General features: G+C 43.2%; 2 protein-coding genes and 1 long non-coding RNA gene across 6 annotated transcripts in view; 2 read left to right on the top strand and 1 right to left on the bottom strand.

Annotated features, from left to right (window-relative positions):
- The first annotated feature begins 2,109 nt into the window (after positions 1 to 2,109).
- Positions 2,110 to 10,895, top strand: galnt6 (UDP-N-acetyl-alpha-D-galactosamine:polypeptide N-acetylgalactosaminyltransferase 6 (GalNAc-T6)). Of its 2 annotated transcripts, none has more exons than XM_081704655.1 (11): positions 2,110 to 2,217; positions 3,971 to 4,480; positions 5,072 to 5,244; positions 6,592 to 6,741; positions 7,508 to 7,742; positions 8,223 to 8,340; positions 8,436 to 8,636; positions 8,947 to 9,078; positions 9,168 to 9,269; positions 9,456 to 9,614; positions 9,775 to 10,895. In XM_081704655.1, the coding sequence occupies exons 2-11, from the start codon at positions 4,002 to 4,004 to the stop codon at positions 9,886 to 9,888; spliced, it is 1,863 nt and encodes a 620-aa protein (XP_081560781.1). In that variant the 5' UTR covers positions 2,110 to 2,217; positions 3,971 to 4,001; the 3' UTR covers positions 9,889 to 10,895. The 2 variants fall into 2 exon arrangements, with proteins under 2 accessions (XP_081560781.1, XP_026867713.2); XM_027011912.3 differs by lacking the exon at positions 2,110 to 2,217 and adding an exon at positions 2,509 to 2,730.
- A 1,628-nt stretch (positions 10,896 to 12,523) lies between these two features.
- LOC145652882 (uncharacterized) lies at positions 12,524 to 14,442 on the top strand. Its single transcript, XR_014119161.1, has 3 exons — positions 12,524 to 12,750; positions 12,949 to 13,064; positions 13,443 to 14,442. It is a non-coding gene; the product is annotated as an uncharacterized LOC145652882 (long non-coding RNA).
- Positions 14,443 to 18,385: 3,943 nt separating this feature from the next.
- The window catches only part of zgc:158263 (ceramide kinase family protein), a 24,682-nt gene continuing 24,186 nt past the window's right edge, over positions 18,386 to 18,881 (bottom strand). For all 3 annotated transcript variants that reach the window (XM_081704020.1, XM_027011969.3, XM_081704021.1), the window contains exons 13-14: positions 18,782 to 18,881; positions 18,386 to 18,594 (exon numbers count right to left, since the gene is read on the bottom strand). The exon at positions 18,782 to 18,881 is cut by the window's right edge and continues 235 nt beyond it. In XM_081704020.1, the coding sequence (XP_081560146.1) occupies positions 18,495 to 18,594; positions 18,782 to 18,881 (200 nt within the window). In that variant the 3' untranslated portion in view covers positions 18,386 to 18,494. The remainder of the gene's footprint in view (positions 18,595 to 18,781) is intronic.

Raw genomic sequence — 18,881 nt, 5'->3', positions numbered from 1 at the left:
CATGGACCCAAAGCCACAACAGGCAAATTATCAAATATTCTTCTAAATGTTGATGGCTTTCAAGAACACCCAAAATTGTTGTTTAAAAAAAACAACAAACAAACAAAACATGCATGTATTGACTGTTGACTCTGATCTTTCATTTGACACTCATATAATGTTACTAAAGCTGCCTTGTGCATTTACATAATATTGTTAAACTGAGATATAAATTCCTCATCATATTAACTGGATTAAATTTGATTATTTTAATGGTCTTCTAATTGGATGCTCTAAAAAGTTATTAAATAAACTCCAATTTGTACATAATGCATCAGCCAGAGTCCATACAAGAGCTAGAAATTTGATCACATTTGTCCTATTTTTCCAGCTCTACACGCTCTCAGTTAAATTTCATCATCATCTTTAAAATACTCTTGTTGATAAACAAGATATAAAACGCTACATGGTCTGGCCCCACAGAATCTGAGTGAGCTCATTCCATACTATAACCTGCGCTCTCAAACTGCGAGATTTCTCTTGGCTCCTAGAATTAGTAAAATTACAGCCAGAAAATGAGCCTTCCCAATAAAGTCCCTCACTTATGGAACAGACTTCTATCTTTAATTTGGGACTCAGACACACCTCAGGTTGAATCCAGATTATTTGTTTACTCAAACTTTTGGTTGACTTCCTGTATATATGCAGAGATATGCTACAGATAAACGCGCAAGAGCGCCATGCTGATCACGTCTGCTGTATACAGACTGTTCGTGTGGTGTTCATCTTCACAGACCTAACTACACATTTCTATCTATTTTATTTGCATGTTACTGCAGAGTTGATGCCAACACTGGACTAGACCTGCTCACCAGTGACAAAGCATCGTGGACGACACCAGAAAATGTCCCCGTGCCTCCAGAAGATGAACAGATGTTACCATATCCATCCAGCATACTCCAACTGATGCAGAAACAGCTTGCCCAATCTAGAACCACCGGAGTATCTGAGACTCCCATCTTTCCTCCGTTTGGACAGAGCACTCTCCACCATTTCACTGCGAGTTATACTGTGTATGACTATGTATGTGACAAATAAACCAAACTTGAACTTGAACTTGAACTTGAACTTGAACTAGATTAAAGTGGCTACTTGGACTAAACATAATGTAACCAAGTATTGATCATTTGTTAGCTGGGCTGCCAAGTGGGGATGGGTTCCCTCTTCAGTCTTGGTAATCCCAAAGTTTCTTCCTTGATTCCACCCAGGGAGTTTTTCCTGGTCACTGTCGCCTCTGGCTTGCTCATTAGGAACCTGTACCCAGACATTTGCTGTTTTGTGACAATTCATGTTGGTAAAAAGCACTAGATAAATAAATTTGGCTTCACTTGACTCAAGTATCTAAAATCTTTCTATAAGATTAGCATTCATTACAAAACTGAATAAACAGGATGTACTCACATTTTTCAACCCACACAAATTCATTATTTTCTTATATTTTAACCCTTGGCCCACCACTAAAGTTTGACGACTCCTGCTCTGGATACTTGATTACTCCAATTTATTAGATGAATGGAGTTTACACTATATTTTAGCACTAGTTGAAAGGTAATTTGGTTGATACCTCATTCAAGATGTACAGTTTCAGTAATTCACTTTTCCATCCTTGACAAAGACATGTCAAGGTAAATGGGAGAGAAAACGCACAGACATCTGCTCCACAAGAGGGCATTAGACTACATCTGTGTCACACCATACAAGAAACCCACGTTGTAAGCCGCACGGGTTCTTGTGAGAAGCTGGAAGTCTATGTTTACCATACAGATTATACATGGAGGCGATGAAGCTCACTTTGGTCACCACAGTAACACCACTGGTGCCTTGATAAAATAAACACATCATTAAAATACATTTATGGGCACTTTTGAGCGATACGCTGTTGTTTGGGGTTAAAACTTTGCTTACACCTTCGACCCAAAATGGATTAGAAACTCGGACCCAGCCAGCAGCCCCGGTCTGCCACGCGCTGGTTACTGGTTATGACGTAAAATTGCACATTTAGGACACTTTGACCCCGCTTTGTCTGCAGTGACGTCAGTAAATGGTTCCCAATCTCGACTCTCAGCCACAGGCAGTAATCCGATAAGACAGGGCCCGCCGCCTCTTTCCCCTTTGGCGTGCCTTTCTCTGTTTCCGAATAAATCTGTATTGGGTTTCAAGACGACGATACTCGAGATGGTATGCAATTTCTTTCCAATTAATTATTTACATCTAAGGCAGAGCTTGCAAACGTATTGCATCCTACCTATTACTTGAATTAAGTTGTCTCTAAAATTTTCAATGAAAGAATATGTGTAGTCGGATCAACATATTTTTAGAGTAGTCTAGCATAAAATGAAAAAGCTTTTCAAGTAGTTTTAAGAAAGTGGGTTGTTTTTTTTTGCGCCTGCGCACCATGCTCTAGGGCACCGCTAGAACGAATCCGTCGACATTAGGACCCCGGGGACACTCGTTAATCGTTTGGACGAATGGCACCTGTTGCGTTCAAAGGGAAGCCGGGAGGCCAGTATAGCAATCCGCTGATCCGTACCGCGCCTACTTAATAGGGTAGCCAACGCGAAGTTGGTGCTTACGCCATCACTCCATTCATTTCGTCTTCCCGAGAGAGTTGCACGCTGAAAAATAAAAAAAAACAACGAAGAATAACGCATTGGTCTGTCCTCTTTTACTATCTCGGTGACGCTTCTACAGGTAGGTTAAACTCTGAAGATTTGGTGACTAGTCTCGCAGCTTAGAATATCCGCCCCGTCTCTCCGGCTTGTTTCCGCAACACTGTTGATCATAGGTCCCAAAGGCAAATTTCGCCTCTGTTCTTTGTCATTGGTTATTGTATTTCAACAGAAATATTATTCTCAAATATTCTGCCCGTCTTTATTTTTATTTTAAATAATCTGTTGTGAATGGGAGAAATCCGTTCTTACGCATAGTTTCGAGTTTGGAAAATCCACCTTTTAATTACCTTAACTCAGTCTACCTTCAGAAACAGACAGTTGTTTCCTTGTTGGCTACATTTAATAAAATGAGTTTCCTGTGTAGGTCTTTTAGTGTTCTGTTAAGTGCACGTCGATGTTCAGGAAGTAGACTTGCATGATACGAAGTTATCGGAATATTAGACTTATCGCTTTAAAGAACTCCGAAAAGATAACAGTCGGCTCCATGTCACAGTTCTACACGAGAGTTACAGTGACTGGTGTCTATGTTGGTAAAGTTTGTTGTATTCCCTATAAAAACGTGTATACTGCGGTAGGTTTTACCGTACAGTCATCTGAGGATTGCTGTAGAAGATTCTCTACGCTTTGCATTGTTCTGAAACAGCTTCTGTCCCAGAACAACCAGTTTGTCAGAATACTGTGACAGACAGATCCACACAGCCTGCAGCCTTTGTCGGTATTAAATCAGAATCAAAGTGGTTCCGAATCACACAGGTTTTTTTTTAGCTTTGTACGTCTGAAATAAATGGTAATTTGTTGAAATATCACAGCGTTAGGGGCATGTCAAAACTGTCTTGTCAGTGCCAAGTGTCGTCTGTAATCATGCTTTGCTTAACGGCTGTGTTCCCTTTCAAAGCTCTGAGAGGGCCTGTCACTAGTGTGTGGGGGGTGGGTGGTGTCAGTCTTGATACCAGATGAGCTTCAGTGCGGCAACTACAGTTCACCTGACAAAAGACGGATTGCCACGCAGTCTCTGCAGCGTCATCGGTATGGGGTGTGGCAATCCGTCTTTCGTCAAGTGAGCTGAACTTTCTGCATTGACGCTCATCTGACATCTGAGCAGTCCATGTTTGCAAATGATGGAAAATGCGCTGGCTGCATATTTGTAACACCTCTCCCTGTGACGGGGACATCTGCTGTGCTTGGAGCAAAATTGCTCGGTTGGTAAACGTTTGCTCCACTTGTTATCGACTGGTCTTGTGTCCCCTTGATTCCTGTAGTCCTTAGGACCCTGGGGCTCATCTGGCAGTGATGCGCCTACTTCCGAGGCGTCGCCTGTCCCCCCTGAAGCTGGTGTTGCTGGGCGGCACGCTTTTCATGCTCGTACTGGTGGTCCTGCAGAGGGATGTGGGCAGTGGGACCCAGGAGCCCTGGCTGGAGGACCTCTCGCACCGGAAGGAGCGCGTGATGGAGATGGTGCGCGGGGCCATCAACAACTTCCCCTTCCAGATCAGAGCTCCACAGCCCCCGCTAGCAGAGAGGTCTCCCACTATCGACGAGAACTGCCCCCCAGGCTTCTACACGCAAGCGCAGCTCATGCCCTGGATACAGAGGCCTGCAGAGGACGCCCAAAGCCCTGGAGCAGGGGGCCAGGCTTTCCAGAAGGACGAGCTCACCAAGGCCGAGGAGAAGGAGAAGGAGGAGGGAATGACCCGCCACTGTTTTAACCAGTTCGCGAGTGACCGGATCTCTCTGCACCGCAGCCTCGGCGATGACACGCGGCCACCAGAGTAAGTGGTGAACCCAAGCCATTGTAATTATTGTCTGTAATGCTGTAAGTGATATATTTAATAGGCTGTTAGCAGCAAGCTGGCGGGTATGTATGTATGTGGGGTTTTTTTTACATTTATTTTTATTTATTTATTTATTTTTTGAGTGTCAAGTGCTTTATATAGGGCAGGTTGGTATTTACACACGAAAGCAGGTGAGCTGTGTTCTGTTGACTCAAAGGCTACTGTTGAAAATGTACAAGCACTGGTCAAATACTCGTTGTTGATAGTGGAATGTACTGTTCCCAGGTAGAGGGGCGGGGTTTGGCCTGAAGGACCTGCTTCATCAAATGTACAATTGCCAGGAGCAGAAGGCATTGCTGCAGTGTTTCTCATATTGCTCTACCCTTTGATGGGTTATTTGGCACCAATTTAACCTGGCTAGGTTTGGTTCCTTGGGCATGAGGGATCAGGCAATGCGCTCAAGTAAATTGTGCTGTTAATTGGGATGAGCTGAGCCAGCGATGCAATTGTGCCAATGAATCCGCTCATGGTAATAGGCAGTGCCCAAGGCTCGTCATGCCCCCACCCCACATGTTTTGTTCACATCAGGTGTGTGGATCGCAAGTTCAAGCGGTGTCCCCCGCTCCCGACGACCAGCGTGATCATCGTGTTCCACAACGAGGCCTGGTCCACGCTTCTTCGCACCGTCTACAGCGTGCTGCACACATCCCCAGCCTTGCTGCTGAAGGAGATCATCCTCGTGGACGACAAGAGCACAGCAGGTGGGTGCGTCCTCGCCTACGCCGCGGTTCCATGCCTCACCCCCTCGCCTGAACCGCGTGGCCTGATCTTTAGCCCTATCCCGAGACTCCACCCCTACTCCAAACAAACCGCCTGTTCTGTGCCGGATGCTTGAGCACTTGTTTGCACAGCGTGTCCTGGATCCCAATGGGGACGGCACGTTCAGACCTAAGCAACGAACAATCTCGCTCGATTATCAGCCCTGGGTTTATTGGGAATAGGGGTGGCTAGCTTGGCTCGCACAGGGCAAAAGTCCACAGCGGTTGGGCGACGCCCCTGCTTAAACACACGTGGCTCTCATCATCAGTGGATTGTCACCTTTAGTCGGTGGGTTGGAGCAGAGGGGCCATCAAACTTGAGGATTCTTCCTGCCAGGCACTGCCGCGGGCCCTCCTGGTTCAGAATGTACCGTATCATGCTCGTTCTGGGTTAACTGTAGTAAGGCGCTCGTGTGAAAGGGGGAAGTTGTTGAGGGAAGTTAAATGGACTCGAATGACATCTCACCACAGGAAATGGTGTCTACCCTGCATGCATGCATAACATTTGTCAGTTAGGTGCCTTTTTTTTTTTTTTTTTTTTTTTTTTTTTTTTTTTAAATATATATATCTTGGTGCGCTTTAAAAAATAAATAAATACAAATTTTATAGCATTCAACAGTGGTGTGTGTGTGTGTGTGTGGGGTGGGGAAGCAAGAACCTGAGCGCTGCTTTGCCCACAGCCTTAGCTGTAAGGCATCTCATTCATGGCGTGTTGCCGTAGTCATGACCTAGGACAGTTGTGCAAACCGTTGCAGGCATTGTGTTCCACGGCGACGTGTGCATGATGGGGGCATAATGTGCTGAGTCGTCATCCCCACCGCAAGAAATACCTGCTGTGAACACTTCAAAACATTTTTTTAAAAGTGGGTTTTTATAGAGGGGTTTGCAGAGACCAGCTCATATGCAGGTTTTAATGGTGCCTTTTTTTTTCTTTTTTTTTCAAGCAAAGTATTTTTCATTATAAATATTAGTTTCTTTCATGTCAAAACAAGAAGATAACATGCAATGAGACTTTTTTTTTTTCTTCATCTCTGATGGAAGCAAATTCATTAATCGACAGACTATTTCAGCATGAGGCAAGATGTCGCACTAAATGCATCTCATTTGCACATCTCCCACTGTGAGTGATGTGTAAATAACGCCTTGGGTGCCTCGTTACGGCTGTTTCCTTGCTGTTGGCCGTGGGTGGCTGTGTCTCGCCCCCCCCCCCCCTTTTTTTTTTTTCATTTGAATGTGTTTATTTATTTCAACATGCACCCGTTTTCCCTGGGCTGGTGCGCCTTGCTGCAGATCACCTTCACTCCCAGCTGGACGAGTATGTAAAGATGTTGAAGATCGTCAGAGTGGTGCGTCAGCCAGAGAGAAAGGGGCTCATCACAGCGCGGTTGCTGGGGGCCAGTCACGCCCAGGGCGAGATCCTCACCTTCCTGGATGCCCACTGTATGTAGCCCTTCAGACTTCATCATGAATCAGCATGCTCACTTCTGACAGCCATATGAAAACTGCATAGAGTTTTAGGTAATCATAGCTTTAGTGCCTTTGTGTCATTTTAATTAGGGAATATGGTGGTTAGTGTTATGGTGATTCTCGCAGGAGGCAAAAATTTAATCACCTGTAAATTACTTCTGGCCTTTTCCTGATATCTTGATATATTGCATTTTGATTTTCTTAGCAGATATGCAAACTTTAAAGCAGCTTTATCTTAATTTGTTTGATTATTTTTTTCAGTCGTAAGACACTTTAGTCTTAACCCTCGCACAAGTGCCTGTAGCTCACCTGGTATAGCAGGTAGAGTAAGGTGTTGGCAACACCCACGTGCGTTGGGTTCAGTTCCCAGGGATCTCACACACTTTTGTTCCGATACATGTGATGCAAGTTGTTCTGGATAATGACGTTTACTTTTACTTAGTTCTTGGCCATTTATCTTATTTGGTTGGTAGATAATGTATTGTTTCCTTCTGAGTGTGTCCATGCTTTTTCTTGGAGGAATTTTTATTTTGGCAGCGGGTCACTTAATTTTCACTGCAATAAAGGAAAGTCAGTGAAAGTTAACTGTTGCCACCTGACTTCTACCTTCCCATGATAGTTTCACAGACACTCGGGCAACAAAAAAACCTGTAGAGCAAGTTATTGGAGTCAGATGATGAATGCTGGGTTCTAGTGTCTACCAAGCCCCAAAGTCACTTCATCGTTTTTCTCCTCTCAGGTGAATGCTTCCATGGTTGGCTTGAACCACTGCTCGCTAGGATTGTAGAAGAACCGACAGCTGTCGTGAGCCCTGACATCACCAGCATTGACCTGAACACCTTCCAGTTTAACAAGCCTGTGGCCAGTGCACGTGCCCACAACCGTGGAAACTTTGACTGGAGCCTGACCTTTGGCTGGGAGGCTATTCCTGACTATGAGAAGGCAAAGCGTAAGGATGAAACCTATCCTGTCAAGTGAGTAGGGTTTTTGTTTGTTTGTTTTTCCGCTTTTTTCTCTTGTTCATTGATGCACCTATATACATACACACACACTCAGGTTGCCTTGCTGTGTTGCACTTGTCATTTCATATAGAAAGTTATTGGTAAACACCATCAGCATTTTTAAGTGTAGCGCTGTTGTGTTTTATTTTTGATGTAGCTTTTAATTTCTGCCGACCGTGGGATTTCCACAGCAACAATTATTAACCAGTTTCAGATAGCTAGTGTACAGGAGTGGTCAGTTACGTGAAGTGCAGTGAAGCTATCCACAGATCACTGTGCTTTTAAAAACAAGCTGATTATTGTTCCCCTGAAGTAGCTAATGGACTCAAACCATCTACATTAAACCACATTAGACTTTTATACTCAAAATATCTGCTTATAATTCAGTTGAGCAAGTTCTGTGGTGTTGCTGGGTATATTTGTTCCACAACTCATCACTCGTCCTGCTCCTAGAACTCCAGCCTTTGCTGGTGGCTTGTTTGCCATTTCTAAAGCCTACTTTGAGAAGATCGGAACATACGACGACAAAATGGAGATATGGGGTGGAGAGAACGTGGAGATGTCCTTCAGGGTTAGTTCAACTTCTTGGAATGCTTTTTTTTTTAATGTGTAACCAGAGGATTTGTTTCTGTGTGGTGATGATAAATTGTCCTTCACTGCGAGCAGGTGTGGCAGTGTGGTGGTCAGTTGGAGATCATCCCATGTTCGGTGGTGGGGCATGTCTTTCGCACCAAGAGTCCACACACCTTCCCCAAGGGCACTGAGGTCATCACCCGTAACCAGGTACGCCTGGCTGAGGTGTGGATGGACGACTACAAACTCATCTACTACCGCCGCAACCAGCAGGCATCAAAAATGGCCAAAGAGGCAAGTGACCCTTCAACTCCAACTTCAACGTTTCCTGCCAAGTACTTACTTTTTACTTTTTTTTTTTTTTTTTTTCGAAAGCGACGTACAATTATGACCGATTACAACTTGAGCAACTGAGGGTTAAGGCCCTTGCTCAGGGGCCCCCAACAATGGCAACTTGGCAGTCAACCAGCCACCTTCCAATTACAAGTCAAGAACCTTAACCACTGAGCTACCGCTGTACTTAACTGTGTTCTATAAAAAGGACTGACTATCCATAACAAGACTTCCTGCCTAACCGCGACTGTTTTTGTTTTGGGCCACACAGAAGAACTACGGTGACATCTCCGACCGGCTGAAACTCCGAGAAAGTTTGCATTGCAAAAACTTTTCCTGGTATTTGAACAACGTTTACCCGGAGGTTTTTGTTCCCGATCTGGTCCCTGTTCAGTTTGGAGCAGTGAGTCCTCCTCGCCGTTCATTATGCTAACCGACTCCTTAAGTGCATCGAATTCCACCTGTTGATGCTGTTCTTATGCCGCTGTGTAGATCAGGAACATGGGGTCTCAGTACTGTGTGGATGTAGGGGAAGATAACAATGGAGGAAAGCCAGTCATCATGTACCCCTGCCACAACATGGGTGGGAACCAGGTACAGCATCAGTGTAATGAAGTGTTGTCGTCTTAGTTTCGCATCGCGTTAGGTGCAACGTTAAAGCTTTGCCTGACTAGTTTGACAACCTTCCCCTTGTAACAAAGCTGGTCCCTGGGCAGGAGTTACATCTGTGTTGTTGTTGTTTTTTGTTTGTTTGTTTGTGTTTGTTTTTGTCCTTTTCAGTACTTTGAGTACTCGTCACGCAAAGAGCTGCGACATAACATAGCCAAGCAGCTGTGCTTGCATGCTAGACCCTTTCCGGACCAGGTGAAGGTGGAACTTTGCCAGCTGCAGGGACGCGGCACCAGCATCGCTCCCGAGCAGGAGTGGGTCTGGGTCAAGGTACGTCACGTCTCCATGGGTAACCACGTGCCTTCTGCTCTCCATCCCCGCGTCTAAAGTCGTAACACCCGGGGAGTCTGAGTCGTGTCATTAGTAATTTGTTTGCGGGGGATCACTCATGTCCTGTCGACCTCCTGTTTCGCTTTTTACTGTTTTCCAGGGGAGGATGTTGAGGAATCCTTCCTCTGATCAGTGCCTACACCTGAAAGATGGTCAGATAGTAATGAGCCCCTGTAATGCGGAAGACCTGTACCAGCACTGGGCGTTCAGCTGACCCCTCCTATCCAGCAAGGATGTCGGTGTTCGTGACCGCAATATCGGGACAACCTTAACGTAACTCACCACTGTATGGGTATTCTATATCCACGCTATGGCAAGACCAAAGACCTCAGCATTTTGCATGTGTTGACGGGACGCTCAGGGCGATAGAGCAGAAATGCTGTCTCTGATGTACAGGACATAAGCACACCTGACAGCAGTGTTTACATGAAGCCAAACCTTTATTGTACAGAACCTTTTTTTATGATGGTTATATTTATGTTTTTAAAAAAAAAAAAAAAAGGAAATATTTTTGAGAATTCCACTCTTGATGGGACATTGTATAGGTGATGTGTCATAAAAGAATTCATTTATAAATTATAGGTTGTCCAGTCAGGGTTGCAGTATCTCCAAAAGGCTGATTTCCATGAGGTGAGATTTTTCAGTTAGCCAAGTAAAGAAAGCCAAAAAAGGTTTGGGCAGTCATTACGGACGTGTTTTACCTCCTCACCTACTGGACCGGGCAGGGTGCTTATTCAGCTGGTGAGGCAAGCATCTTAATTCAGTTCCTGTGATAAGTTTAGTCATTGTTACTTTGTTTTAATTAAAGATTCCATATCTTTATTATTGGACAGAATATTGAATGTATTAATTTTTTTTTTCTTCTTCAACAATGCCAATGATATTTTTGACCAACTGTTACTCATGTGCCTGCATTCTCTAATTATTCTTTGAAATAACTTTTTTTATTGTAATGTAAATGTTATTACAGTATAAATATTATAATAAGAACAGGGTCCTAATAATGTGTGTGTGTGTGTGTTACTCAGGTTACTCAAATTAATACCACTGGATTTTTTTTTTCAGAATATTAATCATCTTTCTTTTCATCACATAATGTTTATTTCCACCCACTGCAACCCCCTGCCAAATGAATGATAATTAAAAAAAAAAAACCTTATTATTAATGAAGAATGTATCAAATGAACACTGTTTAACCTTTATTAAACTTGCATAATTTTTTTTGACTAATTTTAATTCACATGCAAGTTTGAGCCTCATTTTCATAATTTAATATGTGCTAGCTGTCCATCCCTCACTGCATGGTTGCATGGAAGCTATTTTTGAATTCGATGAAGGAAAGAAGACATTAAGGAGTGGTTGCAATAGACGACTTTATTAAAACATAAAGCTTGTAGTTAAGAATTTAAAAAAGCGCTCTTATCTTCGATTCGTCCAACTGTAAGCTCCCTTTTACACTCTGAAACGATAGCTGGCGGTCTATGGTTTAACCTAATACAACAATAAGTCTTGTTTTGTTATTCATTTACGGTGAACTTGAATTCCGTTTTTCTCAAATGTGTTCCTCTGATTCCCCGTACTGGATTATTGACCAACACATCTCAAGTAAGTACGAAGCGGAATTTACGCCTCCATTCGCGGTCCGTTGTTAACGTTTACCAGACTCCAGCATGTCTTTAACCTTTTCCCTCAACAATCCTAACAGTTTCTACAGTATGAGTGAGTGTGAGTTCAACCGCACCGCCCCGGTGTGAACTAGTTAGCGGAACGTTTATTTTCCATTTCGTGTTTACAGTGTTTTAAGAGGAGGATCGAGGCTGTCCTCATTGTCTTGTATGGGCGTGTGTCAGATGCATAGTGATTCGACACATTAACTTTAGTTTCACGTATATTAAAGTGCCACTTTTTTTTAACAGCAATAATAGGTTCGCTCTTGACTAACCCATATTTTGTAGTGTGTACCATATACTTAATTTCTTTCAGTTAAGGGTTAAAGGCCAACGTTTGTATCAAATGATAAATATTTTTGTTGTTGTTTTTTTTTTTAAATTATTCCTTGTGTTCAAGATGCCATTCGTTTTGGTGAGTGTAAAGTGTCTGTGTTCCTGTTTGAGGGTGTGTTCTCAGTCATTCAGCAAATCCCATATCTAAGGTCTTTACGGGTTACTTCCAGAAGACACGTACTTTGTTGGCTTTGGCTCATTTTGTCCACAATGCCTGTTTACCTTACATTAAGGTAAAAGCCAACAAAACAGTTTGTGGGAAAACATGTTGAATGATGAGTACACTACAATGCTTTTTAAATGTGAATGACAAATATAGGGCCAAACAATAATAAAGCAGTTTTTTTGTGTGTGTGCGCGTGCGTCTGCATAAAATGTATCTGTTATTTTACCATTTTATGTGTGTGCGCACACATGTGTGGGCACCTGTACAATATCAGGTTAATTATGGGGATATCGACCGTTTGTCAGCATTCCTCAGAAGGAGCTCTTACCATGGTGGCCGGTACATTGAGGCAGGCTTTCACACAGCTGCGCTCCCACCGGGACTATTTGCCCCAAGGAGGTGCTGCCTTCTGACTATGATGACATCACCAAGAGCATGTGTCTCCATGAGTTATGCTTCAGTGCCCATCAGAACCCAGCCGCATTCTTACAGATTCTGAGCGAAGGCTTTAGTAGTGTAGCTCAAAAAACAAACAAAAAAAGCCCCGTATATAGGCGCGAGGTTGCCGTTTTATTTTTAAGAGTATGTTTTAAGTAGATTTACACAAATCAACATGCATTAAATGAATCAACATGTTGATTGAAAGCAAAGCAATCTGGGTAGTTTTATTTTCCCAGCCTGAGACCTCGGCTGGGGGTAGGTTTTAAGACTGTGCGCGTGTGTGTGTGTGTTGGTCTGCATGCACAGGGCCCGCACTTGTGTTGTTGTAGAGAAGCGCTTTGGCAGGGACCTGCAGAGGTCAGAGAAGCGGTCAGCACTTCTCGCTACTCTCTTCAGTGAGGAGCATCTGGTGTCCGGCAGACCGCTACCTGAGCGAGGACATGGGCCGTAAACTCATGGGACAGGGGTGAGACTTTTTAGCCTGTGCGGCATATTCAGCCCGTGAGCTGCTGGCCAAATGCCTTCATTTACTGTCATATGACTGTTCATCAGTTATTCATAGACGTATCAATGTTCAAGCATGGCACTCTTTTATAAGGATCTATTAGCCGGTTTGCCTTCTGATTGCTTTGTAATGATTGTCAGGGTTTGTTTTTTTTTACAGCCTGATTAACCGGTCATGAACAGATTACGGGAGCTGTGCTGGCCATGTTCCACTTCAGCGTTGTCCGTGATTGAAGGTTTCGTTCAAGCCTGAGTTCCTGTCCCTGTTTCTGCCAGGTTTGGTAACATTTGGAATAGGGATAGTGTGGCCTGTGTAATACTGAGTTATAAAGAACCTTAGACCGGGTGGATATTTTGATCACTTTGGCATTATCTGGTGAGGAAGCATTGCCACTGTGGGCCATGCTAACCTTCTCTATGGTAGGTAAGACTGCTGTTAGCATGAACAGGAACTTATGTATAATCAGACCAGCATGTCATGTTTTTCATATATATGAAAAACTGACAAATGTTTTAAGGTGCTAACTAAAATAACAATGAGCTATTCTGTAGGTGCTCATAATGTGGACTTCCTTATTCCTGCATTTGTCAGTGCTTTTATTTAACGTGGCCAGCAGCTTAACTTTTTATACCTTTTCACTCTGGTTTTCTCAGTGATGTCATGCAAAACCATCTACTCCAGATGCTCATCTTGGTTGCCATGGAGAAACTTTCCTCCACCAACTCTGATGATGTGAAAATGGAAATGGAAAATGGCTTCAGTGGAAAATAAGATTCAGTATTCACCAGTCAGGTGATCAGAAGTGAATCAAGTGATCAGAAGTGAATCAGGCACTTCTTTTCTTTTTTTTTTCTTTGAACAAAGTTTATGAATTTGTTAGCACGGCTTTAACAATTTGCTCATTCGTCCTGCTTCCCCCACCCATGGTAACATTCAGAGAATATACACCTTAGATAATATATATAACAAATAAATTAATTCAATTAAAATACAAAGAAACAAACAAGCAACTAAGTGAACAATACTGCATGAATAATGTTAAGCTATCATAAATGAACATATAGAAATTAACATATATAACAAAATGAACAAAAATAATGATGACAAATGGACCTAAAACAAAACATCCTGTTATGTGTCACTAACATATGTGATGGGAAGGAGGGAAACATATCAAGGTTGTCCCAGGAAATCCTTTCCAAGACTCATAACTCATAACTAATATAAACCAAATTCTAGCACATCTACTGGGTGTGGAGAAAACCAGAGCCTGCCTCCCTTCGTCCGGGGCGCTTCGCTGGAAGCGTTGAAGTGGAACTAACTCCAGCAGCTCTGGCCGGTGTGGTACTCGGTCAGCACGTTCGGATTCTGGGATAGAAGGGTTGACCACGATGTCCCAAAAGACCTCTGCAAGCCCACCTTTGCCACAGCAGTGCTCCACCTCCACTCCGGGTGCTTGGAGGGTGAGCATGTCATTATGGTGATTGTGTGTAAATCCAAGAAGAAGAAAAAAGGTGTAGTTGCGCTCGATCCACGAAAACAAAATGCGTGTATTAGAGGTGCGTGAAGCAAATAGTAGAATTGTAAACTAAATAAATAAAATAAAAATATTTTTTGGATTTGCCTCCATGTTTCCTAATGGGATGAAGGAAGATCTTCATCTCAGCTGTTTACCATAAGAGGGTACAGTAACATTTTCTAATACATTTTCTATTGCTTCTTGTTTATTGTTGTATATATTTTCATTTTCTACTTCGTTATATTTAATTTCTTTTGCTGTTAGTGTCTCTTTAAGACACCAATTACTCAACCTGTACAGGTGTAACTTATCTGTTTTGGCCTAAAAAAGGTGAGCTGCGTGCAAGATGTTTTCCCATGAGCACTGATGAGCGCGTGAAAGCTGAAACGTTTGCTCTTGTTTCATTGGCTGACATCAAACCACACTAATAGAACTAAATTGAATTCAAACCACTGTTGGATTCTCCTGATCCTTGTCTGGTAGTGTTTGGGCTACATCCTTCATTTATGTGGATTGTACACCCCTTCCTGGACTGCACAAACCACAAGAACTTGGCTTACATACAGCAGGCCAAGCGCCTTAATCCGTGCCAGGCCAGATGGGGACTGTTCTTTGCCCAGTTTGATTTTACTTTATTACACCAGCCAGGCATTAAGAACGCTAAACCAGATGTCCTATCCCACCTGTGGGAATCCTCGCCTTCTTCTGCTCCGCCCTTGACCGTTATCCCCAAGGCCTCCGTCATAGCGCCAATCCAGCGAGGGGTTGAGAAGGCAGTACGTCAGGCCCTTCTTGCTGAACCAGACCCGGATGGAGGCCCTCCGGGGCAGTTGTATGTACCCAAGGCGGTTAGAGCTCAGGTCCTCAAGTGAGGACGTGCATCCCCTTTTTCGGCGTACCCAGGAATCACACGGATGCTTGAGTTTCTCCGTCGGCGGTTTTGGTGGCCCCGCATGGAACCCAACATCCAAGCATTTGTGAACTTTTGTCACACCTGCGCTCAATGCAAGGACCCCAGGACAAGGCCTGTTGGTCTGTTGCATCCACTGTCTGTGCCTTCGTGCCCTTGGTCTCACCTGTCGCTCTTTATTACAGGGCTGCCTCCATCAAGGGGCAACACAGTGATGCTGGTGGTCGTAGACAGGTTCTCCAAGACCGGCTGCTTATTTTCACTGTCAAACCTGCCATCTGCGAAGGAGACAGCTAAGTTATTGCTTACCCAGGTGGTCCGTCTTCATGGGCTGCCTAGCGACATCGTGTCAGACTGTGGGCCTCAATTCACCAGCTGGTTCTGGGGGCCTTCTGTCAGTTGTTGGGGGCAGAAGCCAGTTTGTCCTCCAGCTTCTGTCCCCAATCCAACGGCCAGACCAAAAGAGTTAATCAGGACTTGGAGAGCACCCTCCGCTGTCTGTCCATCCTCTTTGTCTGAGCACCTATTATGGGCAAAGTTTGCCCACAACACCGTGTGGCATTCCTCCATGTCACCATTCGAGTGCCAGTATGGGTATGCTCTGCCCATGTTTCCCGACCAAGTGGCTGACGTGGGTGTCAGGCGCTGCCGCTTAACCTGGCGAAGGGCACGCAGGGCTCTTTTATCTGCCACTGCTGGTCAAAAACGTTACGCCGACAAGAGACGGCGACCAGCGCAGACTTATCGGCCTGGATGGCGGGTTCGGCTATTGGCCAAGGACCTGCCTTTGCGTGGGAATCCCCGCAAACTCGCTCCTCGCTACATCGGGCCGTTCAAGGTCCTTCACCGTGTAAACCCTATCTCTTATCACCTTGCCCTTCCCCAATCATTGAGGGTCCACCCCACTTTCCACGTGTCTCACCTTAGGCCTGTATTGTTTTCTGTGGGACAGATGGGAATCATTGGTTTTCAATCACTTATTTTAGGTAATATTATCTTTTTAATTGCAACTATTCTGCAAAAGAGCGCAAGGGGAAAATGTATCCATTAATGAGGTTCATCACTTTTTGTTTAATAATGGGAATGATATTAAGTTTGAATAACTCTGGCAACTGGTGGGAGATGTTAATGCCCAGATATGTAATGTAATTGCTATTCAGAAGGATGGGGAATACTTGCATCACAGAGTTTATTCATGTTTAAAGGGATGATTGTAGATTTTGTCCAAATGAGAATATTCACATACTTTTGAGTAGCTTTTGATAGTTTGGATAGTTACCATTACTGAAGTGAGTGGTTCTTGTAAGAAAAGGAGAATGTCATATGTGCATAGACTTTTTCTGTATCCAAGGTGACCACTGCTGTTGGTATTTTTTGCTGAGAGATAAATTCAATTATTTTCAACATCCTACTCATATTGGTGGAGGAATATCAGCCTTTGGTAAAACCTGTTTGATCTGGATGTATTAGATCATGGATTACTGTTTCGATTCTGTTGGCTAGAGTTTTTGTGTCTATATTTATGAGTGGTATTGGCCTGTAACTAGAGGGTCTTGTGGGGTGTTAATTTGTTTTAAGGTGGAGAGAGATAATAACTATTCATGTTTGTTCGTAGTTTTTCATTTCAACAGGGAAACCATCAGGTTCTGGAGCTTTTCTGTTAGAAATGTAATTTAAGGCTTTGTAAAAATCTTCTTGCAATATTATGTTTTCAATCGTTTGTTTTTGTTTTTCTGTTAGTTTTGGGAGATCGATGTTATCCAGAAAATTTATTTCTTCTATTTTTGGTTCATGATCAGATACATTCATCTTCTCAAAAAAGATTTTGAAAACATGTTTGATTTCTACAGGTGATTGTGTGGTTTACCCTGTTGAAGGTTTTTTGGCTTTGGCTTAATGAGATTTGCTAGATACTTTCCAGATTTAGTGGTGAATTCAACTCTTGTCTGAGTCTTTGTAGCAGGAATTAGTTTTTTTTAATTTATCAAATTGTTTAACGTGATTAAGTTCTCTTACCTTATTTTTGGTTCCTTTGGATGGATTATTTATATTTTCTAACTCACCCATCTTTGACTCTACCTTGATTTTAATTTCTGATTCTTTCTTTTTCTTACATATAGCATACGATATTATTTTCCCTCTTAAGACTACTTTGGCAGTTTCCCATAACAGTGATGCTGAGATTTCTGAGGAATCATTTGTGTGTAAATAGGAGGCCCGTTCTCTTTTAATATAGTTATCAAATTCCTGATCTTTGAGTAATGATGTATTAAAGCGCCATCTGAAGGTCAGTTTATGGCGCTGGTTTCCATATTCCACATGACTGAAATGGGAGTAGGTCGCTAATTTATTTTATTGTTTATTTTATTGTTTCTGTAGAGCTCCCGCTACATGTAGTCTGTGAGTGAGCTATTCTGTCCAACGATGAATCTAAAACTGTATTAAAATCTCTACCTATTATTATTGGAGAGTTTGATATGTTCAGAACCTATGTGACGAAGGATCAGTGTTTGGAACCTAGATATTAGCAATGGTAAAAGTATTGCTATTAATAATGATATATATTATAATAAACCATTCTCTGGGGTCTGTAATTGTAATATTATGTACGATTGGCATTCTCTTGTTTATTAAAATAGAGTAGTATTGTAAGCTATAGGGGTGGGCATGGCTTAACAAGTGCTCCTCCTCCAATGAGCACGAGTCGACAAGATTATCACGAACCTGAGAAGGACAGCGAAGGTGTGTATGTTTTACATCCTCAAGGTAAGACACCTTTCTGTGCAATCTTAAACTTTGCCGCCTTGCTTTAATCCCAGTGAATCAAAACTCAAATTTAGATCAGAATATTCAATCAGACTCTGAGCTTTAAAGCAGTCCAGGTCCTGTTTGCACACATTCCAGACCATCGCCGTGTCCTCTGGAATTCTGAGTGGATCGGGTTCGCTCCGGTTACGTCACTCACCCCACTAGTCATGACCCTCACATCCAGGTATATGCCCTGAGCGAGGGAATGTTGCCTCTCCACTCAGGATAACAAAGAAGTGCTGTGTCAGCTGTCCTGACTTCCAAAAGTAAATATGTAGAGAGGGATGTGCTGTCTTCTCTTAATGTAAAGTGGAGTTTTGCTATGAAAAGCTTGCGTTTAGACGATGTGAGACTTTGGACTGGTTTGTAACATTTTATTTCAAGCTTGCACTTTTATAAGTTAAATAATTACTACAATTTTGTCATTTTTACATTCCTCCAGCCCTCTTTCATGGTTAATGAGCTTCACTAGTGTAGAACACATCTCCCTTTACAGCTCTTATTTTCCTCGTGGCCTTCCTCATCCTCAATGCCCCTGGCAAACAGACGGACCAGCTGACCATGGACTCTGGGGACAGAAGAGCAGCCATGCCAAGTCAGGGACCGTTCAGCGCACGGATTGCAAAGGTTAGAGCTTTAATGGAGTGAACCAGACCACGAGTAGCATCTTTTTTCCGTGTATAATATAATCTAAATGTAACGTTTAATTCTGAATGTCCATTGCCACGTGATTGTAAGTGTTTCTGGCCACTTACTTGCAAAAGATCTCCGTGTATGGCAGGAGCTCCCCGTCACAGTTCCATACAGATACTGCAGGCGGTTTGCTGCAGCACAGCCCACATAGGAAGTTCCTCC

Source organism: Electrophorus electricus, chromosome 21 (genome assembly GCF_041902795.1).
Source record: "Electrophorus electricus isolate QZ-2024a chromosome 21, ASM4190279v1, whole genome shotgun sequence".
Classification (NCBI taxonomy): Eukaryota; Metazoa; Chordata; class Actinopteri; order Gymnotiformes; family Gymnotidae; genus Electrophorus; species Electrophorus electricus.
This window is presented reverse-complemented; position numbering and strand designations above follow the sequence as displayed.

What these genes read in the sequence shown, in the direction of transcription:
- galnt6 (XM_081704655.1), top strand. Translation starts at nt 4,002, where the DNA reads ATGCGCCTACTTCCGAGGCGTCGCCTGTCCCCCCTGAAGCTGGTGTTG. An exon ending in TCCCTGTTCAGTTTGGAGCA is followed by an intron (nt 9,079 to 9,167) that starts GTGAGTCCTCCT and finishes GCCGCTGTGTAG; the next exon opens with ATCAGGAACATGGGGTCTCA. An exon ending in AGGAGTGGGTCTGGGTCAAG is followed by an intron (nt 9,615 to 9,774) that starts GTACGTCACGTC and finishes ACTGTTTTCCAG; the next exon opens with GGGAGGATGTTGAGGAATCC.